The sequence below is a fragment of the Pseudonaja textilis genome, chromosome 15, assembly GCF_049901715.1.
Source record: "Pseudonaja textilis isolate UNSWEBS1 chromosome 15, rPseTex1.2, whole genome shotgun sequence".
Taxonomy (NCBI): domain Eukaryota; kingdom Metazoa; phylum Chordata; class Lepidosauria; order Squamata; family Elapidae; genus Pseudonaja; species Pseudonaja textilis.
In genome coordinates, this window is record NC_142004.1 from 448614 (window position 1) to 464359 (window position 15746).

General features: G+C 56.6%; 1 protein-coding gene across 1 annotated transcript; it reads right to left on the reverse strand.

Annotated features, from left to right (window-relative positions):
* Positions 1–415: 415 nt before the first annotated feature.
* On the reverse strand, positions 416–11808 carry FAM222A (family with sequence similarity 222 member A). The gene is given in 4 exon segments (XM_026719302.2): positions 416–1165; positions 1168–2169; positions 10841–10970; positions 11628–11808. Coding segments are annotated over 3 exon segments (1293 nt in total). The 5' UTR covers positions 10923–10970; positions 11628–11808; the 3' UTR covers positions 416–956.
* Positions 11809–15746: the final 3938 nt, after the last annotated feature.

A 15746-nucleotide genomic window follows, 5' to 3' on the forward strand; every position in this document is an offset into this window, starting at 1 on the left:
ACCCTTCCTCGGGGGCTGGAATGGCCAATTCACACACACACACACACACACACACACAGCTTCTCTTCCCCTGCTTCCTGGCAGCCCTGGCACAGCACCTCCAACCCTTCGGCCTGCAAGGGCACAGTGGCCAGACCCCAGCTGGGGATTGGGGGCACCCAAGGGGGCGACCCTGGACCCTTAAGAGGATTTCACTGCCCCCCCTTCTTGACCGAGGCGTCTGCAGCCAGATGCTACAGAGGTGGAATCCAAGCAAGGATTAAAGCGAAAGGACCGAAGGACCCCCCCCCCTTTTCCACCCTGCGCCTCTCTTCTTCAAACGTCCGCCCCCCTCCGCACCGCTCTGGTCTCCCTTCCTGGTTCTCACACGCAGACAAGTCATGAAATGAAATACTGCCATTTAAAAATGAAATAATAATAATAATAATAATGTTTTAATTCAGAAATCTCCTGGGGTTATGCTGATGTGATGGAGGGGTGGGAAAATCCATCTTATAGCAGCCAAAAACGGTACAGCAGGTTCAAACTAAAAAAAGTCACTTCAAGTTTTCAAGTGTTTTTTCTCCTCCTCTAGACACCCCCAGACCTTCACCCCGGACCCCAATTATTATTAGCTTTAAATCGAAACAGTGCAAGTTACAGACTTCATCTAGAAAGCGGGCAGAATCGCTAAGCCTCCTGGATTAACGGGAGGGGCCGGGGCAGTCTGCGCCCTTCCTTGCCCCTCCCCCATCACAATGCATTTCAAAAGACCCCCCCCCGGTGAAAGAGGGTGGGGGGGCCCTTCCCAGGCAGTCCGCCTGGCAATGCCCACAGGCAGGCACACACCCGTTCCCCCGGGGCACCCCCGGAATAGCAGCAAAATCTCCCTGTTCCCACTCTCAGCCGCCTGACCCCTTCCTGAACGGCACAGACCACGCTGGGCCTGGTCAGCCGGCCTGGGGGCGCCTCTGCCCTTATCTGTAGACGGGCAGGCGGATGTGGGCGTGCTGGTGGTCCAGGAGGCGGGGCACGGAGACCGTCTCGTAGCCCCGCCCCAGCATCTGCTCCTTGATGCAGGGCGGGTGGATGTCGTTGATCAGGTACTCCAGGGACTGCAGGCTGCTGCTGAGGAGGGAGGTGTTGCAGGCGGCCTTGCTCGGCAGACCCTCCGAGGGGGGCAGGTCCGGGGCCCGGTGGGCAGCTCCTGGGGGTGGTAGCAGTCGCTGCTGTTGGGCGTCACCAAGACGCTGTTCCAGGTGGGGGCGAAGTACTGCCCCACCGAGAAATTCCCATGCACGCCCACGCAGTTCAAGGGCGAAGAGCTCACTTTGTCCGCGGCAGCAGCCGCCCCGCTCACCGGGTAGGCACGCAAGACCCCAGCACACACCTCGGGCGACTTGCTGTCCGCACTATACATCCGCAGCGGCTGCTGCTTCTGCTGCCACAGCAGGTAATCCATGCTGTCTGGGTAAAGGCCCGGCTTGGGTCCCGCCAGGCCACTGCCCGGGTTGGAGCCGGTCACCAGTTCGGCGCCCTTCCGACAATCCGGCAACACAGCACCCGCGTAGGCCACTGCCGCCCCCACCGCAGCCATCGTGGTGAAGCTGCCCGCGGTGCCGTGCTTGGCCGTGCTGGGGTTGGTCACCGCCTCCCCCTGGCACAGCTGCTGCCCAGCCTGGGCCTGGCACTGCTGATTGATCTGGAAAATGATGTTCTGGATGGAGGGCAGGTTGGCCTGGGGCAGCACCAAGCTCCGGCCGGCCACCGTGACGTTGGGAGGGACGGGCGCCTCCATCTGCTTCTGGCCGCCAGGATAGCCAAGCTGGGCCGCGCAGGATGGCCCAGGTGCTAAAGTGCTCGCCAGGGAGTAGGGGGCCACGGCCACGTGGGCAGGGGACATCTTAGTCCGCTTGCCCTCGGCACTCTTCACGGCCCCTTTGCTGGCAGATGCCCTCACGACGGCCAGGAGGCCCTGGTAGCTGCTGGCGTGCAGAGGGTAGGGGCTGTAGCGCTGGCCCATCGTGTCGTATCCGTTCACCGTCCGGTTAAGGTGCTTGTGCTGGGGGACCCTGATGTTGGTGGGGAAGATCTTGATGGTGAGCGGGTTGTTTGCCACCTTCTGGGCATAAGCGTCAAGCTCAGCCGGGCTGGGGTATCGCGGGGAACGGATGGGAGCCATGGCTTCACCTAGGAGAGACCAGGAAGAGGTGTGATATGCTGTCATGCCTGTGGACACCTGTAGAGGTCACTAGAGCGCTCCCTGCCCCATTCAGGCTGGCAAGGTTAGGAGGGATGGACTTGGTGGCTGGCTGAGGGATTCTGGGCCCTGAAGTCCCGTTCCCCCCCATGCGTGCCAAAGGCTCCTCCGTCCTCACTGGGTCATCCAGGGACAGCGCTTCCTGCCCACCAAGGACCCTGGGGAAGCAGAACCAGCCCATTCAGCTTAAACAGCTTCTTCCCTTCTGGGAGAAAGCGGGGACTGGATCCCTTGGCTCCGCTCAGCACGCAAGGAAGTCTTGGCAGAATTCGCTCCCGGGAGGGACGGCTGGCAGCCCCAACTGCGCCCCACAGGAGTAAATTCCCCCCCTCAAATTGCATCAATCTCTTCAGCGTCTCCAGGAAACCTAGGTTAGAAGCGGAGCCATTAAGGCTGGACGGCTCCACTCTTTCCCCCTCCGGTAGTCTGCCCCTGCTTGGGGAGGCTCTGCTGAGCACCAGAGTCACTGGAAACAGCCCACACGCTGTCTTTCCCCTTCACTTTGTCTGAAGCCAATTTGTCTCCATTCTCCCAAACAGATTCCATGTTCTGAAAGATCGTCTCCCCGGAAGCTTTTTGGGTATCCAAGGTTGTTTCTAGGAGGGGGGGCAGCAATTCTGCACGAGAAGGTGCGGGGTGGGAGGGAGGAAGCGCGGCTCTGAAAGGTTGGATTTAAACCATATTATACAAGCAATTTCATGGGTGCTTTGTGGCACTATGAGAGCTCCGCTGGAAAAAAATAGAAAAAAATCCATTTACCCGCTATAAATCAGCACTTCTTATAATGAGCACAAAAATGTCACTTTTATGCAATTTTACAGATGAACAAAACTGGTGAAATTAACTGTGGTAACCTACTGTAGTCAGCAGAAGACGGCTCTGAGGAGGAGAACGGAGGGAGATTATATGGCGTCTGCCTCTCTCAAACTCCTTTCTTGAGCTAGTTTCTGGTGTGAAAACTCATTTGTTGTTTCCATTATGCTTTCATTTGGAGTTTATCTTGAGTATCCAATGAGCCACCAACTGTGAAAATGATTAAATCTACAAAATCTATCTAATAGATTGAATAAATTAGGTGTTTGAAGAGGCCCCCTCTGAAAAGAGAGGCGGGAAAAGAGGGTCTGGCTGAGAAAGAGGGGAAGAAATGCAAAGAATAAGGGAGAATTACAGGCCCGGACAAATCCCCCCAAATCCTTCTCCCAGTCTGTCAAAGCGGGTGTTGATGGAAAAATCCTATTTCTGCTTCCTGACAATTCCACCCTCGCCTTTGAAAGCAAGCCCAGAATAGCCTGTCTGCCACTTTCTAAAACCGAGCGAGGTTCCACTTTGCTCCTTCAACGGCAGCAGAGATCGGAGGCAGTTTGTGAGCATTAAGGGAAAAAAACCCACTAAAAAGTAAATACCCAAAGAATTGGCGAAGAGTCCAGGGAAACAAGCCTTGGCCAGAGCTCTCCAACTGTCTCAGCTGAGGGGCAGGATTCAAGCCCTGAAAGACCCCAAACTGTGTAAAATCGTGTGTATCCCTCCAAGGCTCTGGGAATGGTGGGGGGGAGGGAAGGAGAGGCGTGGGGAGGCCCCCTGCGCTTGCCCACTCTCGGACCCCTATCTCCACGTCCACCCACTTTGGGCACCAAGGCAGTGCCCGCTTGCGCTGTGGCAGGAAAGCAACCAGTCCCTTCTCCGCCAGCGGCTACATTAAACGCAGCTCGAAGGACGAGGTTTTAATTGACTTTAATAGCCTGGTTAATAACAATCCTCATTCCAGACACCTGTAAAAAGCCCGTAACGTTAATGGCATGGGGGAGGCCTGGCCAACGTAGCTTTTCAATGACGGCTGCTTTAATGGAAACCCATCATTAAGGGGCGAGGCGTGAAGCACCCGTGTGCCACCCTTCTCGGGCGGAAAGGGGCCCTCTGTAAAAGCCCAGTCCGGCTTCCGTTGCCCCCTCCAGGCAAGTGAAGCAGAGGGGATGCCATGCACAGCCGATGCCCCCTCTGCTGTGCCTGCAGGCCAGGCCTGGTGCCCTGGGGCTGCCAAGGGCAATGCTTGGAAGGGGGGATGGCTGCCAGCACCCAGAAGGAGCAACTTGGGGGCTTTTGAAATCTCCTCCCAGGCAGGCGGGCAGGCAGGCAGGGGGCCCTTCGGTGCTCCTGGCCGTGAGGACCCTGTTCTAGGAACCGTGACACTAAGGGGCCGCTGACAGGGGGGCTCCTGGCATGAGGGTTAGCGGGGGAGGGGCTGCCCGCACAGAAGGGAAACAGCAGCCTACATGGAGAGTGGCACCAGGCACATCCTGCAGTTGCCATCTGCTCGCCTTCCCCCTCTGCCCCCCATTTGTGCCCCCAAAATCACAGAGCAAGTGGGTCCCCAGCCTTTGGCTTCGGGGGGGGGCAGAAAATGCCCCCCACCCCTCACAGATCTGAGGAGGAGGAGGAGGAGGAGGAAGCCTGCCGAGCACAAGCCGCAGATTCCCCCTGCTGTCGCCTCTTGGGGGAGGCTGAGCGCCTGCTGTGAAAATGACAGAGGAACCAATTTCCGTGGGGCTCCTGGTGCGCTTTGGAGCTCGGCTGGCAAGCATGTCCCCCCCCGTCCCCCCAGTAATTACTGCTTTCCAACGGCCTGTAATTGCTTCCTTCACGGCACCCTCGCCATTGCGCCACCGCCCTCTGCCACTGGCCCACATTGCTGGCCTGTTCCTTGCCCTCCGCCGGGCCAGCCGGGCGCAAGGCAGCCACAGGGAGGGAGGGAGGGGGCTCTTCCTGAAGCCCACCTCCCCCCACCTGCCCTCTAGGCTGGGTCTGGAGGCTTCTAGTGGCCAGAGAGCCGCCTCCGTCCAGAGGCCCCCGACCGGCTTCTTCTTTTTTTCAGAGCGACTCCGTTTTTCAAAAATATACACTCTTCCAATCCTGCTGATAGCACACGAGAAAGCGGAAAGAGATGAAGGGCCTGGTTTTGTCCTGCCTTTCCAAGAAAGACAGTCAGGGGCGTTTCGGCAGCTGAACCTGAAAAGCAACCAGGCCCAAATAGGTGTGAAGAATCGTCAGAAGAAGAAGAAAAACCCTCAACCTTTCAGACTGGTCTCCAATCTACGCCATATTTAATTTAAAATGTTTTAACATCTTTCATTAACAAGTATATAGGCTTGTGTGGAATGGGGAAGAAACAGGTCGAAGTCTCTGCAACATTAAAGATTAAGTACTTCTTTTTTAGAAAAAAGAAATCATTTCATAAGCTCATTGACCTAGAAAAAGCTTGAGTTAAGACCCAATTTAATCCATTCTAATTAAAGTGATACCTATTTTAAAAGCACATTGAAGTGACCTGCAGTGCAGAGTTACTGAGCTCGGAGCCCTCCAGAATCCTCCAGACTGCCTGTTTACTGAATCTTCTCTCGTTTCAACTTAAGTATGTTGTTGTGCAATTTGCTTTTGCTTTCTGTGGACTCCTTTGGGGCTTTCAGCAAGGAAAATGCAAAATATATATATTTATAATTTGTATTTCTTTTTCAGGAAGCGCCCCCCCCCGCCCGGAAAGATATCAGAGGAGAAGGCAGGTGTTTCATTTCCACCATCAGCTCCTCCTGTCTCCATCTCAGCTCATCTCTTCGTATTTTTTTTTTTGGGGGGGGGAGATCCCCAAATCCCCGTCAGGAGCAAAAATTTCCCCTCTCTGTCTTTGCAAGCTGTTCAATTTCCTTGACTTTGCATTCAATAACAGCTAAATAATTGAATCATCCCGGCTGCCGAAGATGGGCTTTGGATTTTATTAGAATTTTAAATTGTTTTGTTTCTTCAGTATTTTATTACAGTAAATGGAAAAATGCACGGCCCACGGTAATCATCTGGTGGCTTTTGATATTATTCAGAGCTGGGAGCACATCCGGGAGAGGGAGGTGGAGGTGGAGATGGAGCCATCAGGAGGCTGATGAGATTAGCTCTAAAACAGGACTTTCGGCTCACCCAAATTGCCCACAGATGGGGGGGGGGGGGGACTCAGGTCCAGCCCTGGGAAATTGGTCAGGGTTGGAGGGAGGGTCCAGGGTCCCTGAGGTGCTTCCACTCCGAACACAGAAGCTTTGCAGCCTAACAATCGCAAAGGGTGGAGCGCAAAGGGCTCCATCACTGGGTGGTTGCAAAAGATACACCCTCACTTTCTGCCCTGGCGTGCAACACTTGTCCATCAGCCGTGCTTTGCACATCAGGTGTGAGAGAAGTCAACCTGGGCGAAGGAGGACAGAGCTGGCCAAGTCTTCTGCCTCAGGTCTTTTTTTTTCACCTTTTCCAATTAGGTAAATATCCTGTCCGTAGCCCAGAAATCAAAAGCGAGGAAACTGAGCTGAGTAAAATCAGAGAAAAATGACCCTCTTTTTGGCAGATGCTTTGCGGGGGTTCAAAGCTGGCCCCCACCCCAAAGAAGAGGAAGGGGGGGGAATCTGCTTGAAAGCAAAGCCACCTTGCGAATCCCTCCCTGGGAGACCCTCCCCCCTCACTCCTGGGCAAAGTGCAAATCAAACTCATATTGCACCAACTTAGAGAAAACCAGCTGAAATAGACAGGAATCTCCTCGGAGAAGCAATTAAATATGGATTTTTGCTCCCGAATTAGCAGGTTCTCCAATAATCCCGGAGTACCAAGCGGGGCCTCTGCCAAAGCCAGGCCTCGCCACGCTGCCCGAGCAAAGCAAGCTTGCATTTCTACCCAAGACCCTGAAAGGATTCCTAGAAGGCCCAGGAGGGGGGCGGGTGGCTTCACTCGGATGACTCACCCTCCGCCTCGCCTAGACCAACATGTGGCTGTCAGCTGCTCGGAATTTAACACCATGAGTTTATAAAAAGTCTGGCAAGAGAAGAGACCGAGGTTGGCACCACTCAGCCGCCGAAGGGCAGGTGGCACCTACGGCAAATCCACCAAGTTGGGACAGTCCAGGGGGAAATGGAGGTACAAATCGCGTTACGGAACGAGCCGAAGCTCCTTTTTAAAGGTGTAGCTCAGCCGTTTTGCAGACTTCAAGGGCAGAAGGTCCCTCCAAGAGGGGAGGATCCGGCAAATAGACCCCCGAAGGAAAAACCAACCGGCCAGTTTTTTTATGCCCCCGAAATTGTCCCCAACCCACAAGGCAGCCTGTGGCCTGGCGCTCATCCCTCTTCCTGGAAGTGACACGGCGTGGACTCAGGCCCGGCCGTGGACGTGGCTCTCCATCACGTGCTCCAAAGTGGAGCTTCCCTCTGGAAAGTCCTCTTGCTCCCCTTCGGAGGAGCTTCTGCGGGAGGGGAGGGCGCCAGGCTGCAGAAGGGCCCTGGGCGTGCACGGAGGACGTAGGTGGGGGCCGGCTGGGCACGAGAACCGAAGCACCCCAGCCCCAAGGGCAGCCCACCCTCCACTCTTCATCCACAGGGAGCTTTGCAGCCCAGCCCACTCCCCAAGCCTTCCCTTTCTCCCCCGGGGAATATTTATCACTACTATTCGTTTATTTGACTTACTCGCTGCTTTCCTGCTTAATAGTGGCCAAAGCGCCATGCAGCGTGAGCTGTGCTGACTCATAAATAAAAGCAGGCTCTGGTTCGCTAGGAATCGGGCTCCCCTCTTTCTGCCTTGCAAGGGGGACCGAGGACCCCCTTCCGAAACCCTTTGCTTCCAGCTACCTGGACTCTCCCAGCTGCAAAATGCTTCCTGCCCACAGGCCCCCCGTTCATTGCAACAGCCAGGCCCCAGCCAGGCCCCAGCGGACAGGCTGGTGCTTTGCCTAAGGCCACCATCTCCACCGCTTGGCTCCCTCGGCTGGTGCCCAGCGCCTGCCTCCCCCCTCCCCAGAGCCCCAGCCAGCTCAGGGTGAGCCTCCCGGCTATTAGGGGAGGGGCTCAGCCACACAGGGGCTTCTGAGTTTGATTAGTCGAGGCTTGGGTGGGTTCACCCAGCCGGGGAGGAGGAGGCAGGGAGGCTGCTTCGCTCTGAGCCACTAAAAAGTAAAAGGCTTAGTTTGCAGGGCTGTGACAAGTGGAAGAAACAGGGCTGTGTTTGCATCACAATGGGACAGATTGTCCTTTGTCTGCCCACAAAGGAAGAGGTTGTGCTTTGGTGAAGAAGAGGCTTGTCCGCAGCAGGCCCTAATTCAATTAAGGGAGGATTATGCCACTCTGCCCGCTTCCCAGGGACCCTCGGTGGGTCCTTCTCCCCACAGGACCCCGAAGCCCTGGAAGGCCAGAGGAGCCAGGGACACCCTTGATCGGAGGGCTCCCGGCTGCTCGCTGAGCTGGGCGGTTTTCTTGCAGGCATTTCATGACCCAAACTAGGCAGCCTCATCACCAGTGTCTGTCAGAAAACCACCCAGTTTCCCCCTCCTCCCCCCCACCCCCGCTGCAAACTCCACTCTCTTTTAGCACTGATGACGTTACCTAGTTGGGTAATGGAAGGTCTGCGAGAAAAGGCCAGAGAGCAGCCAGGAGCCTTCCTTTCAGGCCTGGGCTGCAAACGTTCTCCTTACCTGGCACACGTTTAGTAGCATCCCCGCCCCCCCCCTTCCGTCTCATGAACGATCAGACATTTTATGACAGTCTTTGGGGAGGGGGCTACATAAGAATTTGAGGGTCTAGAGGCAGCTCCCTTTCTCCTACATCGAGATGCTTGGTGGGCCTATCTTGGGCAGAATGCCAAGGCCGATCTGCATGCCCAGAAGACGGAGGTTCTGAGTCACCCCACAGCCGACAGCACCACTCCTGGCGCTGCTTCTCCTTAAACTCGCTTCATTTTTGCAGTCAGGTCTCAAAATCCGCTGGGTTTCCCTGGGTTTGGGGGGGGCTCCAGTTTGCAGGACAGAAGGGCTGCCTGGCAGGGCTCTGGCTGGGCAGCTCTGGAAAGGGGGCTGTGCCCATCGTGGGCCTGGCTTCCCCCTCCCTTCTCTGCACCCCTCCCCTGTCTCTGCCAGCCGTGGCACGGGCAGTGGGGGAGGAGCGCCCATGGAATCAGCCTGCTAAGTAGCCGTGCCAGCCTGGTTGCTCTGTGCCAGAAAGCAAAGGGAGGGGTCCGGAGCTCTCGGGGGGCGGGGGGGGGACGAGCACCGGGAGGGGGGGCCCTGGGAGAAATGTCACTCTCTTCTGTAGCTCCAGCACAGGCAGGAGGGCAAATATTAGCAGGCACACCTTTCATGCAAAATTAATACCGAAATTAATCAACGGCCCTGGTGCGTAATGGGATTCTGCAGCCGTGGCAGGCTGTGCTGGGTGGCCGACTTATTTCATGCTGACGGAAAGGAAGCCAAAGGACATGAAATAAGGCCCATAAAGATAATTACCGAGATACTTGGGAGCAAATTAAGTAATCAGAGGCGCTTCTAAATCATGTCTAGTTTTAAGAAGCGCTCTCGTTCCTGATTACTGAGAGAGCAATCTGGAAGGACAGGACAAAAACAGACACCCCCCCTTTTTTTTTCCTCAATGCCCCCAAGACCCCCTCAGTGCAAAGACCCCCACCAACTCCCCCCCCTCCCTGGCCCCCTGGGTGCCCCTTGGCACAGCTTCTCCTCTGGGGGTAGAACAAACAGCTAAGGGGAAGACGGAGCACAGAGATGCCCAGGGTGGGAGCTCCCTGGCCCTTCATTTGGGGGGCGGGGAGCCAAGCGAGGGGACGGGGAGAGAGATCCGACTGCCCTCTTGCTAAGGAAACCAGCCCAGGCCGAGGGAGGCCCAAACAAACTCGGCCTGTCCCCAGGTCAGTTAAAGCTCAGGCTCAATAAAACTGGACGTCTGAACGTTTTCTGGCATGACGACCATGATGGTCGCACCCCGAGAGACCAATTCCTTGTGCGTTTAATCCCACCTGGCCAAGCGAAGTACGCAGTTGAATTCAAATCCTCCTCTCCAGCATTAAACAAATGAAAGCAGGCAGAAGGATAACCGGTAAAGCCTCCGTTGGAAACACCCAGCCTGACCCTCCTCCTGGGAAGGAGAGACGGGTGCCAGGTGGGGAGAAGGCTGGGCCAGCACCAACCGCAGAGGATCAGTGCCAGCCGGGGGCATGGAAGGCCGTTTCCAAGCGGTCTTAAGAAACAGGCCGTCCTGATCTCCAGCCGCTTCGGATTCTTCCCCGCTTTCTTAAGAGGCAGGAGGAAAAGGGGCCCCCGCAGCCCCCACAGCCCAGCCCAGGCTGTGCCCCGGCAGACAGAAAGCGCTGGCACAAAGGAGAACAACCGCAAAAGGAAGAAAAAACACCTCCTGTTTAAAACACACAATAATCACTTGAGAGCCTTAATGTGCCTTTGCAGCCACAGAGGTCAGTCCGGCTCATTAAATATACATTTAATCATAGCTTTGGATTTAGAGAGGAAGAAGGCCGCGCACAGGTGCTTGGCCGGGTGACCTGTGGGGACCTACATCAAGGTAACTCACCCCCTCATCTCAGCCGCAGAAAGCCTTGTGGGCTTGAGTGGGTATTAGAAGGGAGGGGAGGGGAACAGCAACAGGGTACTGCCCACCCCCCCACCCCACCCCCATGGCACTCATGCCGAGAGCCCCTTTCTCTGCCTGGGACCAGGGTGGGGGCTGCCTCTGCTGCAAACAGCTGGACCTTTGCCCTCCTGGCTGCAGCCACCGGCCCAGAGTGACTCACCCTTGCGTGGCTCCAGGGCCTTATTCGGACAACCCAGGGGCTGCCTCGGTGGGTTCTGGGTCCTCTGCAGGCAGGCCAACATGGCGGAAGAGAGGGTGAGACAAATCTGGTGGCATCACTCCAGAAGACCCTGCAAGGAATCCCAGAGAACAGGGACGGGGTCAGTCCATCAGCCAGAAATTGGGGGAGGGGGAGTGGACCCCTCCCCAGCATCACACAGGGCCAGGGAAGGAAGTTGCACGCAGCGTCATTCCAGCAAAGCTTCGACTGACCACCGACCCTGCCCAGCTCCCAGGCCTGAGTTTCACACCCTTGTTTACTTTAACACGGGTGGACTTCAACTCCCAGAGTTCCCCAGCCAGCAGGGCAGAGCCAAGCGCCAAACACAGGCAGGCGCTTAGCGGCCCAGCTTGTTAGCGCCAGGCTGGGACCCAGAGCTCTCTTGCCAGCTCGCAGGCCTTCAAAAGACTGAACGATCGGCCTCCCTTAAGGGCAGCGGGCCCCCAGGGGCCAGGAGGACACGGCACAGTCTTGCCTGTGATCGCGGGCTGAATGGCGACAATTTTAGGGCAGGGGCCATGTTCCACAGCAGCCCAGCAAGAGCTCCCACACCTGCCAAGGTGAGCAACTTGGGAGGGGCACTGGGGTCCCTCCAGAGACCCAACGGTTTGCAAATGAAAATAAAAACCAGAGACCCATCGGAGAAAAACAACCGACAGGAGTTTCTCTCCCCCGCTGCTAAATGAGCCAAGGGGGCACCAGCAAGCGGCTCCTTCCTGTCTCTCGCCCAGGAGGGGCATCCTGGCACAGGGAAGGAGTGCGGGCGATGATCCTCTCCTGGAGCTCCAGAAGCTGCTTTGGCCCAAAATCGGAGACCGAGCGAGGGGCTTCTCACCCTCGGAGAAAGGAGCTGCCTAAATCTGCCACCGGAAAACTTTTCCCTTTCCACCCAGAGGGTCTCATCCGCTCTGGTCCTCACAGCGCCCCCAGCTTTCCTCGAGGCCTCGGCCCTGCCTTCCCGGGAGCAGAGGTCCCCCAAAGTCTGCACCCCCCACGGACGGGGCCAGGGGCAACTGGGCCTTCTTGCCAGGGAGGAGCCCCAGCCATCGGCGGCTGCTGCTGCTGCTGCTGCTGCTCCTGTTGAACAGGCGCCTGGAGTTGCCAAGCTCCTGTTCCTGGTACTAATGAAGCATTCAGGAATAAAAGCCCTTTTCACCGTCTTTCTTAAGATGCTAATTTCACAACAAAAGTTCGTTACTACATAATTATCTCAATCTAGATTCTCCCCCCCCCCCAATCTGTACCAGCCTTTCTCTAAAAAAACAAGGGGGGGGGAGAAGAAAAGGAACCCGAAGTGTGAGGCACTTTTCCTCATCACCAGCTATTTCATCTTCCAAGAAGCTACCTTGAAAAGAGCGATTTTTATTCTGAAAGGGACTTTTCTTCTGTCTCTAGGCAGCCAATTTGCGCCTATTACTGTCTGCAGGAGCAAAGGGAGGCGAGCCAAACAGGCCCAAGAGCTCCTCATTCGAGGGGGGGGGCAGACGGAGGCCTCCCCCCACCCACCCACCCACCCTGCCTGCCAGATTGGGTGGGGGGCAGTGCTTCCTGCAGCTGGGACCCCCCATCTCTGCCCAAGGGCCTCCTGGAAGCACCCCCCCAGGTGTGTGCCGGCCTCCATCAACTGCTCTGCCCGTCTTAAGAGGGATTGGCCATCTGGTCCTCCGGCCTCAGCTCCCTGCCCTGGCTCCCCCCTCCGGCACCTGAGGTTAATCCTGCAGGCAGATCCACAGCCCCCCTTCTGCCCCCGCCCCCAAGGAGCCGCTCAGGGGCAGCCTCCCACTCTGGGAGGGGCTCCTGCCCAGGCCAGGTGGCAGGAGCTTCGCCTGGCATGGGAACCAGGAGGGAAAAACACACGCGCGGAGACTCTCTCTCTCTTTCTTTCTTTCTCTCTTTCTCTCTCTCCCTTCCTTCCTTTCCTTTCTTTCCAAGCTGCTCTCTTGTCAGAAACATCGACCTACCGAAGCGGAGCCAAATTCCACCGTATTTGGTCTCTTCCTCCAAAGCCCTGAAGGGCAACCCATTTTGAACCCGCCTGCAAATCTCCCCAGCTTATTGGCTAATCTGCCATGATGTCATGGAGCCCGGCAAAAAAAGTTTCGGCTTACTTAGCTCCCTCAGCACTTGAGTTAAATCCCAGCCGTCCCGGATTCCGTTGGCAGCCGGATCCGCAGAGCCACCTCAGCCCTTTGGCCCATCTGCCGGCTCCGTCCCTGGCTGAGGACAGCTGGCTCCTCACCCTCCTCTTCTCCCCTGTCTCCAGAAGAGCCCACCCAGCTAGAGAAGGGGCTGCCGCTTGCAGGATCGGGCCCCGCCGGTCCCGCCTCCTTGCTCCAAGAACAGGACAGGACTGCTCTACCCATTGCAGCGCCTTTAAAAATAGCTGCCCGCTGGAAGTCATGCGAACAGCCCCGCCCTTTCGGATATAAGTACCCCTTTCACAGCCTTTTCTCTAACGCCTGCTAATTTTGAAAGCCTGCCGTGAAAATTGGGGCTATTTATAAGCCCAAGGTCTCTGCGACTTTAACAACCCTCCCCACCCCAAAAAGTCACCTGTCCCTGCCGGCCAAGGACTGTCCTTTGGCACCTTCCAATTGGGGATAGAAGGCGGGGCCAGCAGCACAGGGACTTTGAAAACCAGGGTTGCTCCAGCTTCCAAGCCATCACTGTGGCCATCACCTGACATGACGGCTTGTAGATGGGTTGGGACTACAACTCCCACCACAGCTCATCCGCAGCACCCTCAGTGGCTGTGCTGGATGGGCACAGTTGGAGTCATAGCCCACCTGGGGTCTTTATTTGCTCTTTTGGAAACGACTGAAAGGAGCTTTCGGACCGTGAGCGCCGCCATCTTTTGTCCGACGGCCTCTGAGGGGCTGGTGCACAGGTGGGCCTAATCCAGCAACCGACACACCAAGCTTTGAATGATCGCTTCTATCTGCCTTCCTGGTCCAAAGGATGCAACATTACACAAAGCCAGTTCCCCTTCGCACCCAAGACCCAGAGGCACTCTGCCCATGCTCCAAAGCGGCCATTTCTCTCTCCACGTCCTCCGTGCTCTGCCTCCCCCCTTCCCGTGAGTTGCTACTCAGACAACTTGCAAATAATTTATGCTTAACCTTGAAAACCCCAAAGGGCTGCAACTCAATTAGCAGAGCTGACAGTTTGGGTGCCGGGATGAGTTAATCTGGAGAAGGGTCACCTTTCTGTAAATTATGGCAAATAAATAAAACCCCAAACGGGAAAGTTCACCACCACCGCCTGAGGCACCCAATGCAGCAGGCAGGCAGGCTGTTGGGGGGGTGACCTCTCTTCCCTGCTCGCAAATGTCTCCATGAAACCCAGCTAATGCGTTCGGGGGAGGGGGACCCTGACTGGCTGCCCCCGAGCCTGCTGGGGAGCCAGTGGAGGGAGAGCGGAGGAGTGCATCCAGTTAATAATTAAATGTTAATCTAAAAAGCAATTTTAGCTGCAGCCCAGAAGACGTGGTTCAAGATTATATTAGCATGCAAGAGTCAAGGGTAATTTCCACTCACCCCTTGTGTGATCAGCCAGAGCCCAGCCAGCTTCATGCCACACAGGCTGTGGATTAAAAGGGGGGACCTGATTGGGGGGGACCGGCCAGGACATTGGGGGGCTGTCAAGTTTAAACGCTTGTGAAAAGCTTGCGTGAACTTTGGTTGCAGCCCGAGGCCCCTCCTGCACACCTGGTTCCCCCGCCAAGGCAGGCTCCCTCTCAGCCCCTCCCCCTCCCCTCCCGGGCAGGGTGAGGGGGGGGGCTCTCCAGGAATCAAGGGAGGGGTGTGTGGGGAGACCAGGCAGGTGTACCATCATCGATGCAGGTCAGCGGTTCTCAGCCTGGGCAAGTTTTGGGAAGGGTGGACGGCCCGTCCGATGCCGGCTGGGGAATCCTGGGAGTGGACGCCACACAGCTCAAAACTTGCCGAGATTGGGACACGTAGATCTAGCTGACCACCATGGTCCCCTGCTCCCTCCCTGCCCCAGGCCCTCCCCCTCCCCCAAAAGGGCTCTGTGGTCATTTCCAATCAGGGGTCCTTCATTGTAGTTGCCCCACCCACCCCAAGAGCCCCCAGGCTCCCCTCAGCCCAAACTGCTGCACGGAGGAAGAGACCCTCTCCCAATTCCCGCTCATCTGCACTCCTCAAGGCCGGCCAACCGGCTCCTGGACGATTCTCCACCCAAAGGAGGCTCCGCAAATATTGAAAGGAAACAAATACGAAACTTATCAGCTTCTACAGCCTGGGCTAATTTCTTATCTCCTAACAAACAAGCAGGAATTATGAATACCGTAAGTGCCCTGTTGTGTCATTATTGTGTTTGCACTACAATTTATGGATTTTCTCCCCCTTTTTCGGAGACCTTGAAACCACCGTTTTGTTCTTGCTGGAGCTGAAAGGAGGAGCCGTCAGCGGGAGGCCTGGGTGGAGAGAGCCAGGCGCGCAGACATGACCAGGGCTCGTCTCTTTAGTGCAAGAAAAGGGAGCCAGCTTTGCACGGGCACAGGGGTTTCGGATGCGAGAGGAGGAGGAAGAATAGGGGCACAGGGGGCAGAGCGTTCAAACGAAAGAGCCAAGGCAACTAATTGGGAGGGGGGTGTCACCCAGCCCGCAGCCTCCCCAGGCCAGAAAAGGGCCTCCTGCCCTCCAGGGCAACCCCAGATGCCAGTGAAGTCTGTTCCCAGAGGATCAAACTGGGGGCCACGAAAAGACGTGGCCCCTTTGGAGCCTGTGGCCCTGAGCACGGCCGGTGCTTGGCCGCTCCGGCTGCCCCAAACAGCTCTTGACCCAGAAATGGTGTTGAGGTGGGGAGGAAGAGAGCAGGCACA